Raw genomic sequence first — 14,981 nt, forward strand, 5'->3', positions numbered from 1 at the left:
CCTTGGTCGTTCAACCTAGCTTATGTGTTTCCACCGTTTCCTCTCCTTCCCAGGCTTGTAGCCAGGATCAAACAGGAGAAGGCCTCTGTGATTCTGATAGCTCCTGCGTGGCCTCGCAGGACTTGGTATGCAGACCTGGTGAATATGTCATCGGCTCCACCATGGAAGCTACCTTTGAGACAGGATCTTCTGGTACAAGGTCCGTTCGAACATTCAAATCTAGTCTCTCTCCAACTGACTGCTTGGAAATTGAACGCTTAAATCTATCTATGCGTGGGTTTTCAGATTCAGTCATAGATACTCTGGTTCAAGCCAGAAAACCTGTAACTAGGAAGATTTACCATAAGATATGGCAAAAATATATCTGTTGGTGCGAATCCAAGGGGTTCCCTTGGAGTAGAATTAAAATCCCTAGGATACTTTCCTTTCTCCAAGAAGGTCTGGATAAAGGTTTGTCAGCTAGTTCCTTAAAAGGACAGATATCTGCTCTGTCTGTTTTGCTACACAAACGTCTGGCAGCAGTGCCAGATGTACAAGTGTTTGTACAGGCATTAGTTAGAATCAAGCCTGTTTACAGACCCATAACTCCTCCTTGGAATTTAGTTATTTCAGTTCTTCAGGGGGTTCCGTTTGAACCCATGCATTCCATAGATATTAAGTTATTATCTTGGAAAGTTCTGTTTTTGGTTGCTATTTCTTCTGCTAGAAGAGTTTCTGAATTATCTGCTTTGCAATGTAATTCTCCCTATCTGGTATTCCATACAGATAAGGTAGTTTTACGTACCAAGCCTGGTTTTCTTCCAAAGGTCGTTTCCAACAGGAATATCAACCAGGAAATTGTTGTTCCTTCTCTGTGTCCGAATCCAGTTTCAAAGAAGGAACGCTTGTTACACAATCTACATGTGGTTCGTGCGTTAAAGTTCTATTTAGAAGCAACAAAGGATTTCAGACAGACTTCATCTTTGTTTGTTGTGTATTCTGGTAAGAGGAGAGGGCAGAAAGCTACTGCTACCTCTCTTTCTTTTTGGCTGAAAAGCATCATCCGATTGGCTTATGAGACTGCCGGACGGCAGCCTCCTGAACGAATCACAGCTCACTCTACTAGAGCTGTGGCTTCCACATGGGCCTTCAAGAACAAGGCTTCTGTTGATCAGATATGTAAGGCAGCGACTTGGTCTTCTCTGCACACTTTTGCCAAATTTTACAAATTCGATACTTATGCTTCTTCGGAGGCTATTTTTGGGAGAAAGGTTTTGCAAGCCGTGGTGCCTTCCGTTTAGGTAACCTGATTTGCTCCCTCCCTTCATCCGTGTCCTAATGCTTTGGTATTGGTTCCCACAAGTAAGGATGACGCCGTGGACCGGACACACCAATGTTGGAGAAAACAGAATTTATGTTTACCTGATAAATTTCTTTCTCCAACGGTGTGTCCGGTCCACGGCCCACCCTGGTTTTTAATCAGGTTTGATGAATTTCTTTCTTTATACACTACAGTCACCACGGCACCCTATAGTTTCTCCTTTTTCTCCTAACCGTCGGTCGAATGACTGGGGGGCGGAGCCAGAGGGGGGCTATATGGGCAGCTTTTGCTGTGCTCTCTTTGCCATTTCCTGTTGGGGAAGAGAATATTCCCACAAGTAAGGATGACGCCGTGGACCGGACACACCGTTGGAGAAAGAAATTTATCAGGTAAACATAAATTCTGTTTTTAAGACCACTCACCACATTTGAAAAAATGTGTTACACAACTCTCCCACAAAAAGGAATTATCTCACAAATGTACAACATATTGCTGAAAGTAACATCTCCAAAACCACACAAGTATATTAGGGCTTGGGAGAGAGATCTAGGAGTTCAATTCGATGCTAAAGATTGGCAAAACATCTTTAATATAACAGCCCACTCTGCACACTCCACTCAAAGGCTAGAAACAAATTACAAGATTATATTAAGGTGGTATCTCACACCGCTCAGACTCAAACATATGTTCGGCAGAGCCTCTGATAGATGTTGGAGGTGTAATTTAGATATGGGAAATATGGGTCATATATGGTGGTCTTGTCACATAATCCAGGATTTCTGGAAATTAATATTAAAAGAGGTCAATACAGTCCTGTCCAGTAACCTTCCAGTTTCACCAAGGATATGTTTATTCAACACCTATAGCGAAGTGCAATGTGCGATAAAGAAACTTCTAGCACAAATCTTCCTAAATGCGGCAAAAATTTTGATAGCCTCTCATTGGAAATCTAATGCTGCTCCTTCTGTGGGAGAATGGAGAAATAAAGCACAAAATCTCATCACCCTGGAGAGATATTTTTTCCTTAAAAGCAATAGATTAGAAATGTACCATGATATGCTTTTCTTTTGGGACTCATATATAGGGACTATTTGTTAGCTGAGTTTAACCATGATTCAAGAATGGATTACACTCATCCATCATTTTATTTTCTTACTGTTGTATATAACTATGCAAATGTTAAGGCATTTTATTCTGGAAACAATTGTTCATTGAAGAAGTAATTACCTCTAAAGTAGGTATAGCAAATGTCAGATTCTGCTACGTTTTGTTTTTGTTCTAGATTAGTTTTCTACTAATTCAGACTAAGTTTAAGTCAGGTTACAGATTAGCAATTTAAGAGACTCATTGTGCATTTTGCAATGTTTTGTAGAGAATATCTTGTTGTAAGTTCTGCATCATGATGTAATCCTTATGATGTCTATAATATGTAAAACCTTCAATAAAAAAATAATAAAGAAAAAGAAAAAAAAGACATGAAACTCATTTTTTTCTTTCAGAATTCAGACAGAGCATTCAACTAAAAAAACTTTCCAATTCACTTGTATTATCTAAATTGTTTAGTTCTCTTGGTATCCTTTGTTGAAAAGCATACCTAGGTAGGTTCAAGAGTTGCTGATTGGTTGCTGCACATTTCTGTTTTTCAATAAAGGATACCAAGAGAATGAAGCAAATTAAATAATAGAAGTAAATTAGAAAGTTGTTTAAAATTGTATTCTCTGGGGCATATTTATCAATGTGCAAGCGGACATGATACGAAGTAGCGTATCATGTCCGCTGCACATCGATAAATGCTGACAGCATACAATGTCGGCATTTATCATTGCACCAGCAGTTCGTGTGAACTGCTGGTGCAATGCCGCCCCCTGCAGATTTGCGGCCGCTAGCAGGGGGTGTCAATCAACCTGATCGTATTCGATCAGGTTGATTTCTGTCCACGGCCTCAGAGCAGGCGGACAAGTTATGGAGCAGCGGTCTTTAGAAACAAGGGGCCTTAAGCTCCATACGGAGCTTGATAAATATGCCCCTCTGTCTGAATCACGGAAGAAAATTTTTGTGTTTCATATCTCTTTAAAGTCGTCTATATTAATCATTGCTGTTGCTTATTAGAGGAATTTATTTATTTTGGCAGGAAAGGAAATTTGTTGGAGGTGCTGGGCAAATCAGTGAGAAACTGATGGAAATATTAGAAGACCGGGTGAAGTTACAAAGACCAGTAGTCAGGATTGATCAGTCAGGCGACAGTGTTGTTGTGGAGACCCTAAACCATGAAATCTATAAGGTAAATACATAATATAATAAGGGTTATCAATGTAATAAAGCTATGACTGCAACTTGTTAGTTTCTAGAAGAAAATTAACATCACCTCTGATCAAAATAGACTTGCAAATATATTTAAAAATAGTTAATATACTATTTAATTTGCATGTATATCAGTCTCCTAAGTTTAGATAATATATTTCTTTCATGTAATTAGCAAGAGTCCATGAGCTAGTGACGTATGGGATATACATTCCTACCAGGAGGGGCAATGTTTTCCAAACCTCAAAATGCCTATAAATACACCCCTCACCACACCCACAAATCAGTTTTACAAACTTTGCCTCCTATGGAGGTGGTGAAGTAAGTTTGTGCTAGATTCTACGTTGATATGCGCTCCGCAGCAGGTTGGAGCCCGGTTTTCCTCTCAGCGTGCAGTGAATGTCAGAGGGATGTGAGGAGAGTATTGCCTGTTTGAATTCAATGATCTCCTTCTACGGGGTCTATTTCATAGGTTCTCTGTTATCGGTCGTAGAGATTCATCTCTTACCTCCCTTTTCAGATCGACGATATACTCTTATATATATATACCATTACCTCTGCTGATTTTCGTTTCAGTACTGGTTTGGCTTTCTACAAACATGTAGATGAGTGTCCTGGGGTAAGTAAGTCTTATTTTCTGTGACACTCTAAGCTATGGTTGGGCACTTTTTTAATAAAGTTCTAAATATATGTATTCAAACATTTATTTGCCTTGACTCAGGATGTTCAACATTCCTTATTTTCAGACAGTCCGTTTCATATTTGGGATAATGCACTTGAATCAATCATTTTTCTTACCTTAAAAAATTGACTTTTTTCCCTGTGGGCTGTTAGGCTCGTGGGGGCTGAAAATGCTTCATTTTATTGCGTCATTCTTGGCGCGGACTTTTTTGGCGCAAAAAATATTTTCTGTTTCCGGCGTCATACGTGTCGCCGGAAGTTGCGTAATTTTTTACGTTCTTTTGCGCCAAAAATGTCGGCGTTCCGGACGTGGCGTCATTTTTGGCGTCAAAAGCATTAGGCGCCAAATAATGTGGGCGTCTTATTGGGCGCTAAAAAAATATGGGCGTCGCTTTTGTCTCCACATTATTTAAGTCTCATTTTTCTTTGCTTCTGGTTGCTAGAAGCTTATTCCTTGGCATTTTTTTCCATTCCTGAAACTGTCATTTAAGGAATTTGATCAATTTTGCTTTATATGTTGTTTTTTCTCTTACATATTGCAAGATGTCTCACGTTGCATCTGAGTCAGAAGATACTTCAGGAAAATCGCTGTCTGGTGCTGGAACTACCAAAGCTAAGTGTATCTGCTGTAAACTTTTGGTAGCTGTTCCTCCAGCTGTTGTTTGTATTAATTGTCATGACAAACTTGTTAATGCAGATAATATTTCCTTTAGTAATGTACCATTACCTGTTGCAGTTCCATCAACATCTAATGTTCAGAATGTTCCTGATAACATAAGAGATTTTGTTTCTGAATCCATCAAGAAGGCTATGTCTGTTATTCCTCCTTCTAGTAAACATAAAAAATCTTTTAAAACTTCTCTTTATACAGATGAATTTTTAAATGAACATCATCATTCTGATTCTAATGACTCTTCTGGTTCAGAGGATTCTGTCTCAGAGGTTGATGCTGATAAATCTTCATATTTATTTAAAATGGAATTTATTCGTTCTTTACTTAAAGAAGTACTAATTGCTTTAGAAATTGAGGATTCTGGTCCTCTTGATACTAAATCTAAACGTTTAGATAAGGTCTTTAAATCTCCTGTGGTTATTCCAGAAGTTTTTCCTGTTCCTGGTGCTATTTCTGAAGTAATTTCCAGAGAATGGAATAATTTGGGTAATTCATTTACCCCTTCTAAACGTTTTAAGCAATTATATCCTGTGCCGTCTGACAGATTAGAATTTTGGGACAAAATCCCTAAAGTTGATGGGGCTATTTCTACCCTTGCTAAACGTACTACTATTCCTACGTCAGATGGTACTTCGTTTAAGGATCCTTTAGATAGGAAAATTGAATCCTTTCTAAGAAAAGCTTATCTGTGTTCAGGTAATCTTCTTAGACCTGCTATATCATTGGCTGATGTTGCTGCAGCTTCAACTTTTTGGTTGGAAACCTTAGCGCAACAAGTAACAGATCATGATTCTCATAATATTATTATTCTTCTTCAACATGCTAATAATTTTATCTGTGATGCCATTTTTGATATTATCAGAGTTGATGTCAGGTTTATGTCTTAAAACTTGGAATGCTGATATGTCTTCTAAATCGACTCTACTTTCCATTTCTTTCCAGGGTAACAAATTATTTGGTTCTCAGTTGGATTCTATTATCTCAACTGTTACTGGTGGGAAAGGAACTTTTTTACCACAGGATAAAAAAATCTAAGGGTAAAAACAGGGCTAATAATCGTTTTCGTTCCTTTCGTTTCAACAAAGAACAAAAACCTGATCCTTCATCCTCAGGAGCAGTTTCAGTTTGGAAACCATCTCCAGTCTGGAATAAATCCAAGCCTTCTAGAAAAGCAAAGCCAGCTTCTAAGTCCACATGAAGGTGCGGCCCTCATTCCAGCTCAGCTGGTAGGGGGCAGGTTACGTTTTTTCAAAGAAATTTGGATCAATTCTGTTCACAATCTTTGGATTCAGAACATTGTTTCAGAAGGGTACAGAATTGGTTTCAAGATAAGACCTCCTGCAAAGAGATTTTTTCTTTCCCGTGTCCCAGTAAATCCAGTGAAAGCTCAAGCATTTCTGAAATGTGTTTCAGATCTAGAGTTGGCTGGAGTAATTATGCCAGTTCCAGTTCTGGAACAGGGGCTGGGGTTTTATTCGAATCTCTTCATTGTACCAAAGAAGGAGAATTCCTTCAGACCAGTTCTGGATCTAAAAATATTGAATCGTTATGTAAGGATACCAACGTTCAAAATGGTAACTGTAAGGACTATCTTGCCTTTTGTTCAGCAAGGGCATTATATGTCCACAATAGATTTACAGGATGCATATCTGCACATTCCGATTCATCCAGATCATTATCAGTTCCTGAGATTCTCTTTTCTGGACAAGCATTACCAGTTTGTGGCTCTGCCGTTTGGCCTAGCTACAGCTCCAAGAATTTTTACAAAGGTTCTCGGTGCCCTTCTGTCTGTAATCAGAGAACAGGGTATTGTGGTATTTCCTTATTTGGACGATATCTTGGTACTTGCTCAGTCTTCACATTTAGCAGAATCTCATAAGAATCGACTTGTGTTGTTTCTTCAAGATCATGGTTGGAGGATCAATTCACTAAAAAGTTCATTGATTCCTCAGACAAGGGTAACCTTTCTGGGTTTCCAGATAGATTCAGTGTCCATGACTCTGTCTTTGACAGACAAGAGACGTCTAAAATTGATTTCAGCTTGTCGAAACCTTCAGTCACAATTATTCCCTTCGGTAGCCTTATGCATGGAAATTCTAGGTCTTATGACTGCTGCATCGGACGCGATCCCCTTTGCTCGTTTTCACATGCGACCTCTTCAGCTCTGTATGCTGAATCAATGGTGCAGGGATTACACAAAGATATCTCAATTAATATCTTTAAAACCGATTGTACGACACTCTCTAATGTGGTGGACAGATCACCATCGTTTAATTCAGGGGGCTTCTTTTGTTCTTCCGACCTGGACTGTAATTTCAACAGATGCAAGTCTTACAGGTTGGGGAGCTGTGTGGGGATCTCTGACGGCACAAGGAGTTTGGGAATCTCAGGAGGTGAGATTACCGATCAATATTTTGGAACTCCGTGCAATTTTCAGAGCTCTTCAGTCTTGGCCTCTTCTGAAGAGAGAATCGTTCATTTGTTTTCAGACAGACAATGTCACAACTGTGGCATACATCAATCATCAAGGAGGGACTCACAGTCCTCTGGCTATGAAAGAAGTATCTCGAATTCTGGTTTGGGCGGAATCCAGCTCCTGTCTAATCTCTGCGGTTCATATCCCAGGTATAGACAATTGGGAAGCGGATTATCTCAGTCGCCAAACGTTGCATCCGGGCGAATGGTCTCTTCACCCAGAGGTATTTCTTCAGATTGTTCAAATGTGGGAACTTCCAGAAATAGATCTGATGGCGTCTCATCTAAACAAGAAACTTCCCAGGTATCTGTCCAGATCCCGGGATCCTCAGGCGGAGGCAGTGGATGCATTATCACTTCCATGGAAGTATCATCCTGCCTATATCTTTCCGCCTCTAGTTCTTCTTCCAAGAGTAATCTCCAAGATTCTGAAGGAATGCTCGTTTGTTCTGCTGGTAGCTCCGGCATGGCCTCACAGGTTTTGGTATGCGGATCTTGTCCGGATGGCCTCTTGCCATCCGTGGACTCTTCCGCTAAGACCAGACCTTTTGTCGCAAGGTCCTTTTTTCCATCAGGATCTCAAATCCTTAAATTTAAAGGTATGGAGATTGAACGCTTGATTCTTGGTCAAAGAGGTTTCTCTGACTCTGTGATTAATACTATGTTACAGGCTCGTAAATCTGTATCTAGAGAGATATATTATAGAGTCTGGAAGACTTATATTTCTTGGTGTCTTTCTCATCATTTTTCTTGGCATTCTTTTAGAATTCCGAGAATTTTACAGTTTCTTCAGGATGGTTTAGATAAAGGTTTATCCGCAAGTTCTTTGAAAGGACAAATCTCTGCTCTTTCTGTTCTTTTTCACAGAAAGATTGCTAATCTTCCTGATATTCATTGTTTTGTACAAGCTTTGGTTCGTATAAAACCTGTCATTAAGTCAATTTCTCCTCCTTGGAGTTTGAATTTGGTTCTGGGGGCTCTTCAAGATCCTCCTTTTGAACCCATGCATTCATTGGACATTAAATTACTTTCTTGGAAAGTTTTGTTCCTTTTGGCGATCTCTTCTGCCAGAAGAGTCTCTGAATTATCTGCTCTTTCTTGTGAGTCTCCTTTTCTGATTTTTCATCAGGATAAGGCGGTGTTGCGAACTTCTTTTGAATTTTTACCTAAGGTTGTGAATTCCAACAACATTAGTAGAGAAATTGTGGTTCCCTCATTATGTCCTAATCCTAAGAATTCTAAGGAGAAATCGTTGCATTCTTTGGATGTTGTTAGAGCTTTGAAATATTATGTTGAAGCTACTAAGTCTTTCCGAAAGACTTCTAGTCTATTTGTTATCTTTTCCGGTTCTAGAAAAGGCCAGAAAGCTTCTGCCATTTCTTTGGCATCTTGGTTGAAATCTTTAATTCATCATGCCTATGTCGAGTCGGGTAAAACTCCGCCTCAAAGGATTACAGCTCATTCTACTAGGTCAGTTTCTACTTCCTGGGCGTTTAGGAATGAAGCTTCGGTTGATCAGATTTGCAAAGCAGCAACTTGGTCCTCTTTGCATACTTTTACTAAATTCTACCATTTTGATGTGTTTTCTTCTTCTGAAGCAGTTTTTGGTAGAAAAGTACTTCAGGCAGTGGTTTCAGTTTGAATCTTCTGCTTATGTTTTCATTAAACTTTATTTTGGGTGTGGATTATTTTCAGCAGGAATTGGCTGTCTTTATTTTATCCCTCCCTCTCTAGTGACTCTTGCGTGGAAAGATCCACATCTTGGGTAGTCATTATCCCATACGTCACTAGCTCATGGACTCTTGCTAATTACATGAAAGAAAACATAATTTATGTAAGAACTTACCTGATAAATTCATTTCTTTCATATTAGCAATAGTCCATGAGGCCCGCCCTTTTTTGTGGTGGTTATGATTTTTTTGTATAAAGCACAATTATTCCAATTCCTTATTTTATATGCTTTCGCACTTTTTTCTTATCACCCCACTGCTTGGCTATTCTTTAAACTGATTTGTGGGTGTGGTGAGGGGTGTATTTGTAGGCATTTTGAGGTTTGGGAAACTTTGCCCCTCCTGGTAGGAATGTATATCCCATACGTCACTAGCTCATGGACTCTTGCTAATATGAAAGAAATTAATTTATCAGGTAAGTTCTTACATAAATTATGTTTTTTCTTCTAGATTTTAAGCAATATATTATTTATAAAGTGATTCATTCTTAATTACGTGAATATATAATATTTAAGGATTTAATTAATTTTATTTTCATATTTATAGATACTTTATCAACATGATTTTGCTAACTATGCATTTATTTTATACTAGTCCTAAAGCCCATGCACACGGGCCATTTTTTTGTAGTACAGCGGTCCCACCCCTTGCTTTCTCTCTTCCCCCTCTCTTTTGCTCTCTCTCCTCCTCTCTTTTGCTCTCTCTCTCTCTCCCCCTTTTTTTTGCTCTCTCTCTCTCTCCCCCCTCTCTTTTGCTCTCTCCCCTCTCTTTTTTGCCCTCTCTCCCCCTCTCTTTTTTGCCCTCTCTCCCCCTCTCTTTTGCTCTCCCCTCTCTCTTTTGCTCTCCCCTCCCTCTTTTGCTCTCCCCTCTCGCCTTTGCTCTCTCTCCCCCTCTCCTTTGCTCCCTCTCTCCCCTCTCCTTTGCTTTCTCTCCCCCCTCTCCTTTGCTCTCTCCTCCCCCTCTCCCTCTCCTTTGCTCTCTCTCCCCCTCTCCCTCTGCTTTGCTCTCTCTCCCCCCTCTCCTTTTGCTCTCTCTCCCCCTCTCCTTTTGCTCTCACTCCCCCCTCTCCTTTTGCTCTCACTCCCCCCTCTCCTTTTGCTCTCTCTCCCCCTCTCTTTTGCTCTCTCTCCCCCTCTCTTTTGCTCTCTCTCCCCTCTCTTTTGCTCTCTCCCCCCTCTCTTTTGCTCTCTCCCCCTCTCTTTTGCTCTCGCCCCGCTCTTTTCCTCTCTCTCCCCCCTTTTTTCCTCTCTCTCCCCCCTCTTTTGCTTTCTCTCCCCCACCTGTTTTGCAATCTCTCCCCTCTCCTTTGCTCTCTCTTCCCCCTCTGCTTTGCTCTCTCTTCCCCCTCTCCTTTGCTCTCGCTCTCCCCCTCTCTTTAACTCTCTCTTCCCCTCTTTAACTCTCTCTCCCCCCTCCCCCCTCTCTTTAGCTCTCTCTCCCCCTCTCTTTCTCTCTCTCTCTCCCCCTCTCTTTTGCTCTCCCCCTCTCTTTTGCTCTCCATTTTCTTTTGCTTTCTCTCCCCTCTCTTTAAATCTCTCTCTCCCCTCTCTTTAACTCTCTCTCCCCCCCTTTTGCTCTCTTTCTCTCTCCCCCTCTCTTTTGCTCTATTCCTCTCTCTCCCCTCTCTTTTGCTCTCTCTCCCCTCTCTTTTGCTCTCTCCCCCCTCTCTTTTGCTCTCTCCCTCTCTCTTTTGCTCTCGCCCCCTCTTTTCTTCTCTCCCCCACCTATTTTGCAATCTCTCCCCCCTCTTTTGCTCTCTCTTCCCCCTCTGCTTTGCTCTCTCTTCCCCCTCTCCTTTGCTCTCTCTTCCCCCTCTCCTTTGCTCTCGCTCTCCCCCTCTCTTTAACTCTCTCTTCCCCTCTTTAAATCTCTCTTTAGCTCTCTCCCCCTCTCTTTAGCTCTCTCTCCCCCTCTCTTTTGTTCTCTCTCCTCCTCTCTTTTGCTCTCTCTCCATTTTCTTTTGCTTTTTCTCCCCTCTCTTTAACTCTCTCTCTCCCCCCTCTCTTTTGCTCTCTTTCTCTCTCCCCCCTCTCTTTAGCTCTCTTTCTCTCTCCCCCCTCTCTTTTGCCCCCTCTATCTCTCCCCACTCTTTGTCGCTCTCAGGCCACGTTCATTGCCGGTCGACCACACCCACTTCCAGTCCGGCCACACCCCCTTTGCGACTTTCCCGCCACTCCGCCCGACCACGACCAGGCCCCGCAACGGTCGATCTGATCTGAAGTTGATCCTAAAGGCCAGGTATGTTTGTCCTTGCGCAGTCTCTACTGCACATGACTGCATCTGACAAACATACCTGGCCTTTTTTTATATAGGATGTTTTAAAAATGTTTCACATTTGATAATATTAGTTGTAAAGGATTTTGACCCTTTACGTCTTGTAGAGGGTGCCTCTTGTAGAGGGTGCCGACGTGGGGCACAATTGTGATCAGCATTTATCTCATGCTGCTGTTTTCAAAAATGATAGTTACTGTGTATACAATCACTGTGACAGCCAGTCACAGTAATTATATACTGTAGCATGAGGTCAAAGATCAATTGCTCAAAGGACAACACAAATTTCTACAAGACAGTCATTCTCAAGCATAAAAACAAATCTTTTTGTTAAACACAGGAACATCTATTTAAAAGAAAGTAAACCTATATTTTCTTCTATAAAGGTAAGACGAGTCCACGGATTCATCCTTACTTGTGGGATATTATCCTTCCTAACAGGAAGTGGCAAAGAGCACCACAGCAGAGCTGTCTATATAGCTTCTCCCTTAGCTCCACCCCCAGTCATTCTCTTTGCCTACTCTAAGTACTAGGAAGGGTAAAGTGAAAGAGGTGATAAAATATTAGTTTTTAATTTCTTCAAGCAAGAGTTTGTTATTTTAAATGGTACCGGTGTGTACTATTTACTCTCAGGCAGCAGATGGATGAAGACTGCTGCCTGGAGGATGATGATCTTAGCATTTGTAACTAAGGTCCATTGCTGTTCCCACAGAGGCTGAGGAGTACAGAAAACTTCAGTGTGAGGAACGGTTTCATGCTATGCAGCAGTGAGGTATGTTCAGTCATATATTTCTGGAGAGACTGTGTATTTCTCCAACATAGGTGTGTCCGGTCCACGGCGTCATCCTTACTTGTGGGATATTCTCTTCCCCAACAGGAAATGGCAAAGAGCCCAGCAAAGCTGGTCACATGATCCCTCCTAGGCTCCGCCTACCCCAGTCATTCTCTTTGCCGTTGTACAGGCAACATCTCCACGGAGATGGCTTAGAGTTTTTTAGTGTTTAACTGTAGTTTTTATTATTCAATCAAGAGTTTGTTATTTTGAAATAGTGCTGGTATGTACTATTTACTCAGAAACAGAAAAGAGATGAAGATTTCTGTTTGTATGAGGAAAATGATTTTAGCAACCGTCACTAAAATCCATGGCTGTTCCACACAGGACTGTTGAGAGCAATTAACTTCAGTTGGGGGAACAGTGAGCAGTCTCTTGCTGCTTGAGGTATGACACATTCTAACAAGACGATGTAATGCTGGAAGCTGTCATTTTCCCTCTGGGATCCGGTAAGCCATGTTTATTACGATTGTAAATAAGGGCTTCAAAAAGGGCTTATTAAGACTGTAGACTTTTTTTGGGCTAAATCGATTGATTATTAACACATATTTAGCCTTGAGGAATCATTTTATCTGGGTATTTTGATATAATAATATCGGCAGGCACTGTTTTAGACACCTTATTCTTTAGGGGCTTTCCCAAAGCATAGGCAGAGCCTCATTTTCGCGCCGGTGTTGCGCACTTGTTTTTGAGAGGCATGGCATGCAGTCGCATGTGAGAGGAGCTCTGATACTTAGAAAAGACTTTCTGAAGGCGTCATTTGGTATCGTATTCCCCTTGGGGCTTGGTTGGGTCTCAGCAAAGCAGATACCAGGGACTGTAAAGGGGTTAAAGCTCAAAACGGCTCCGGTTCCGTTATTTTAAGGGTTAAAGCTTCCAAATTTGGTGTGCAATACCTTTAAGGCTTTAAGACACTGTGGTGAAAATTTGGTAAATTTTGAACAATTCCTTCATGTTTTTTCGCATTTGCAGTAATAAAGTGTGTTCAGTTTAAAATTTAAAGTGACAGTAACGGTTTTATTTTAAAACGTTTTTTGTACTTGTTATCAAGTTTATGCCTGTTTAACATGTCTGAACTACCAGATAGACTGTGTTCTGAATGTGGGGAAGCCAGAATTCCTATTCATTTAAATAAATGTGATTTATGTGACAATGACAATGATGCCCAAGATGATTCCTCAAGTGAGGGGAGTAAGCATGGTACTGCATCATTCCCTCCTTCGTCTACACGAGTCTTGCCCACTCAGGAGGCCCCTAGTACATCTAGCGCGCCAATACTCCTTACTATGCAACAATTAACGGCTGTAATGGATAATTCTGTCAAAAACATTTTAGCCAAAATGAACACTTATCAGCGTAAGCGCGACTGCTCTGTTTTAGATACTGAAGAGCATGACGACGCTGATATTAATATTTCTGAAGGGCCCCTAACTCAGTCTGATGGGGCCAGGGAGGTTTTGTCTGAGGGAGAAATTACTGATTCAGGGAACATTTCTCAACAAGCTGAACCTGATGTGATTGCATTTAAATTTAAGTTGGAACATCTCCGCATTCTGCTTAAGGAGGTATTATCCACTCTGGATGATTGTGACAAGTTGGTCATCCCAGAGAAACTATGTAAAATGGACAAGTTCCTAGAGGTGCCGGGGCTCCCAGAAGCTTTTCCTATACCCAAGCGGGTGGCGGACATTGTTAATAAAGAATGGGAAAGGCCCGGTATTCCTTTCGTCCCTCCCCCCATATTTAAAAAATTGTTTCCTATGGTCGACCCCAGAAAGGACTTATGGCAGACAGTCCCCAAGGTCGAGGGAGCGGTTTCCACTTTAAACAAACGCACCACTATACCCATAGAGGATAGTTGTGCTTTCAATGATCCTATGGATAAAAAATTAGAAGGTTTGCTTAAAAAGATGTTTGTTCAGCAGGGTTACCTTCTACAACCAATTTCATGCATTGTCCCTGTCGCTACAGCCGCATGTTTCTGGTTCGATGAGCTGATAAAGGCGGTCGACAATGATTCTCCTCCTTATGAGGAGATTATGGACAGAATCAATGCTCTCAAATTGGCTAATTCTTTCACCCTAGACGCCACTTTGCAATTGGCTAGGTTAGCGGCTAAGAATTCTGGGTTTGCTATTGTGGCGCGCAGAGCGCTTTGGTTGAAATCTTGGTCGGCTGATGCGTCTTCCAAGAACAAGCTACTTAACATTCCTTTCAAGGGGAAAACGCTGTTTGGCCCTGACTTGAAAGAGATTATCTCGGATATCACTGGGGGTAAGGGCCACGCCCTTCCTCAGGATCGGCCTTTCAAGGCAAAAAATAAACCTAATTTTCGTCCCTTTCGTAGAAATGGACCAGCCCAAAGTGCTACGTCCTCTAAGCAAGAGGGTAATACTTCTCAAGCCAAGCCAGCTTGGAGACCAATGCAAGGCTGGAACAAGGGAAAGCAGGCCAAGAAACCTGCCACTGCTACCAAGACAGCATGAAATGTTGGCCCCCGATCCGGGACCGGATCTGGTGGGGGGCAGACTTTCTCTCTTCGCTCAGGCTTGGGCAAGAGATGTTCTGGATCCTTGGGCGCTAGAAATAGTCTCCCAAGGTTATCTTCTGGAATTCAAGGGACTTCCCCCAAGGGGGAGGTTCCACAGGTCTCAGTTGTCTTCAGACCACATAAAAAGACAGGCATTCTTACATTGTGTAGAAGACCTGTTAAAAATG

The 14,981-nt window shown here is 41.5% G+C and overlaps 1 protein-coding gene across 1 annotated transcript in view; it reads left to right on the forward strand.

The window, feature by feature from the left end:
- Positions 1-14,981, forward strand: part of LOC128653286 (amine oxidase [flavin-containing] A) — a 468,419-nt gene that overhangs the window by 270,116 nt on the left and 183,322 nt on the right. Inside the window, exon 7 of the mRNA XM_053706491.1 lies at positions 3,432-3,581. Within this exon, the coding sequence (XP_053562466.1) occupies positions 3,432-3,581 (150 nt within the window). The remainder of the gene's footprint in view (positions 1-3,431; positions 3,582-14,981) is intronic.

The sequence above is a fragment of the Bombina bombina genome, chromosome 3, assembly GCF_027579735.1.
Source record: "Bombina bombina isolate aBomBom1 chromosome 3, aBomBom1.pri, whole genome shotgun sequence".
Taxonomy (NCBI): domain Eukaryota; kingdom Metazoa; phylum Chordata; class Amphibia; order Anura; family Bombinatoridae; genus Bombina; species Bombina bombina.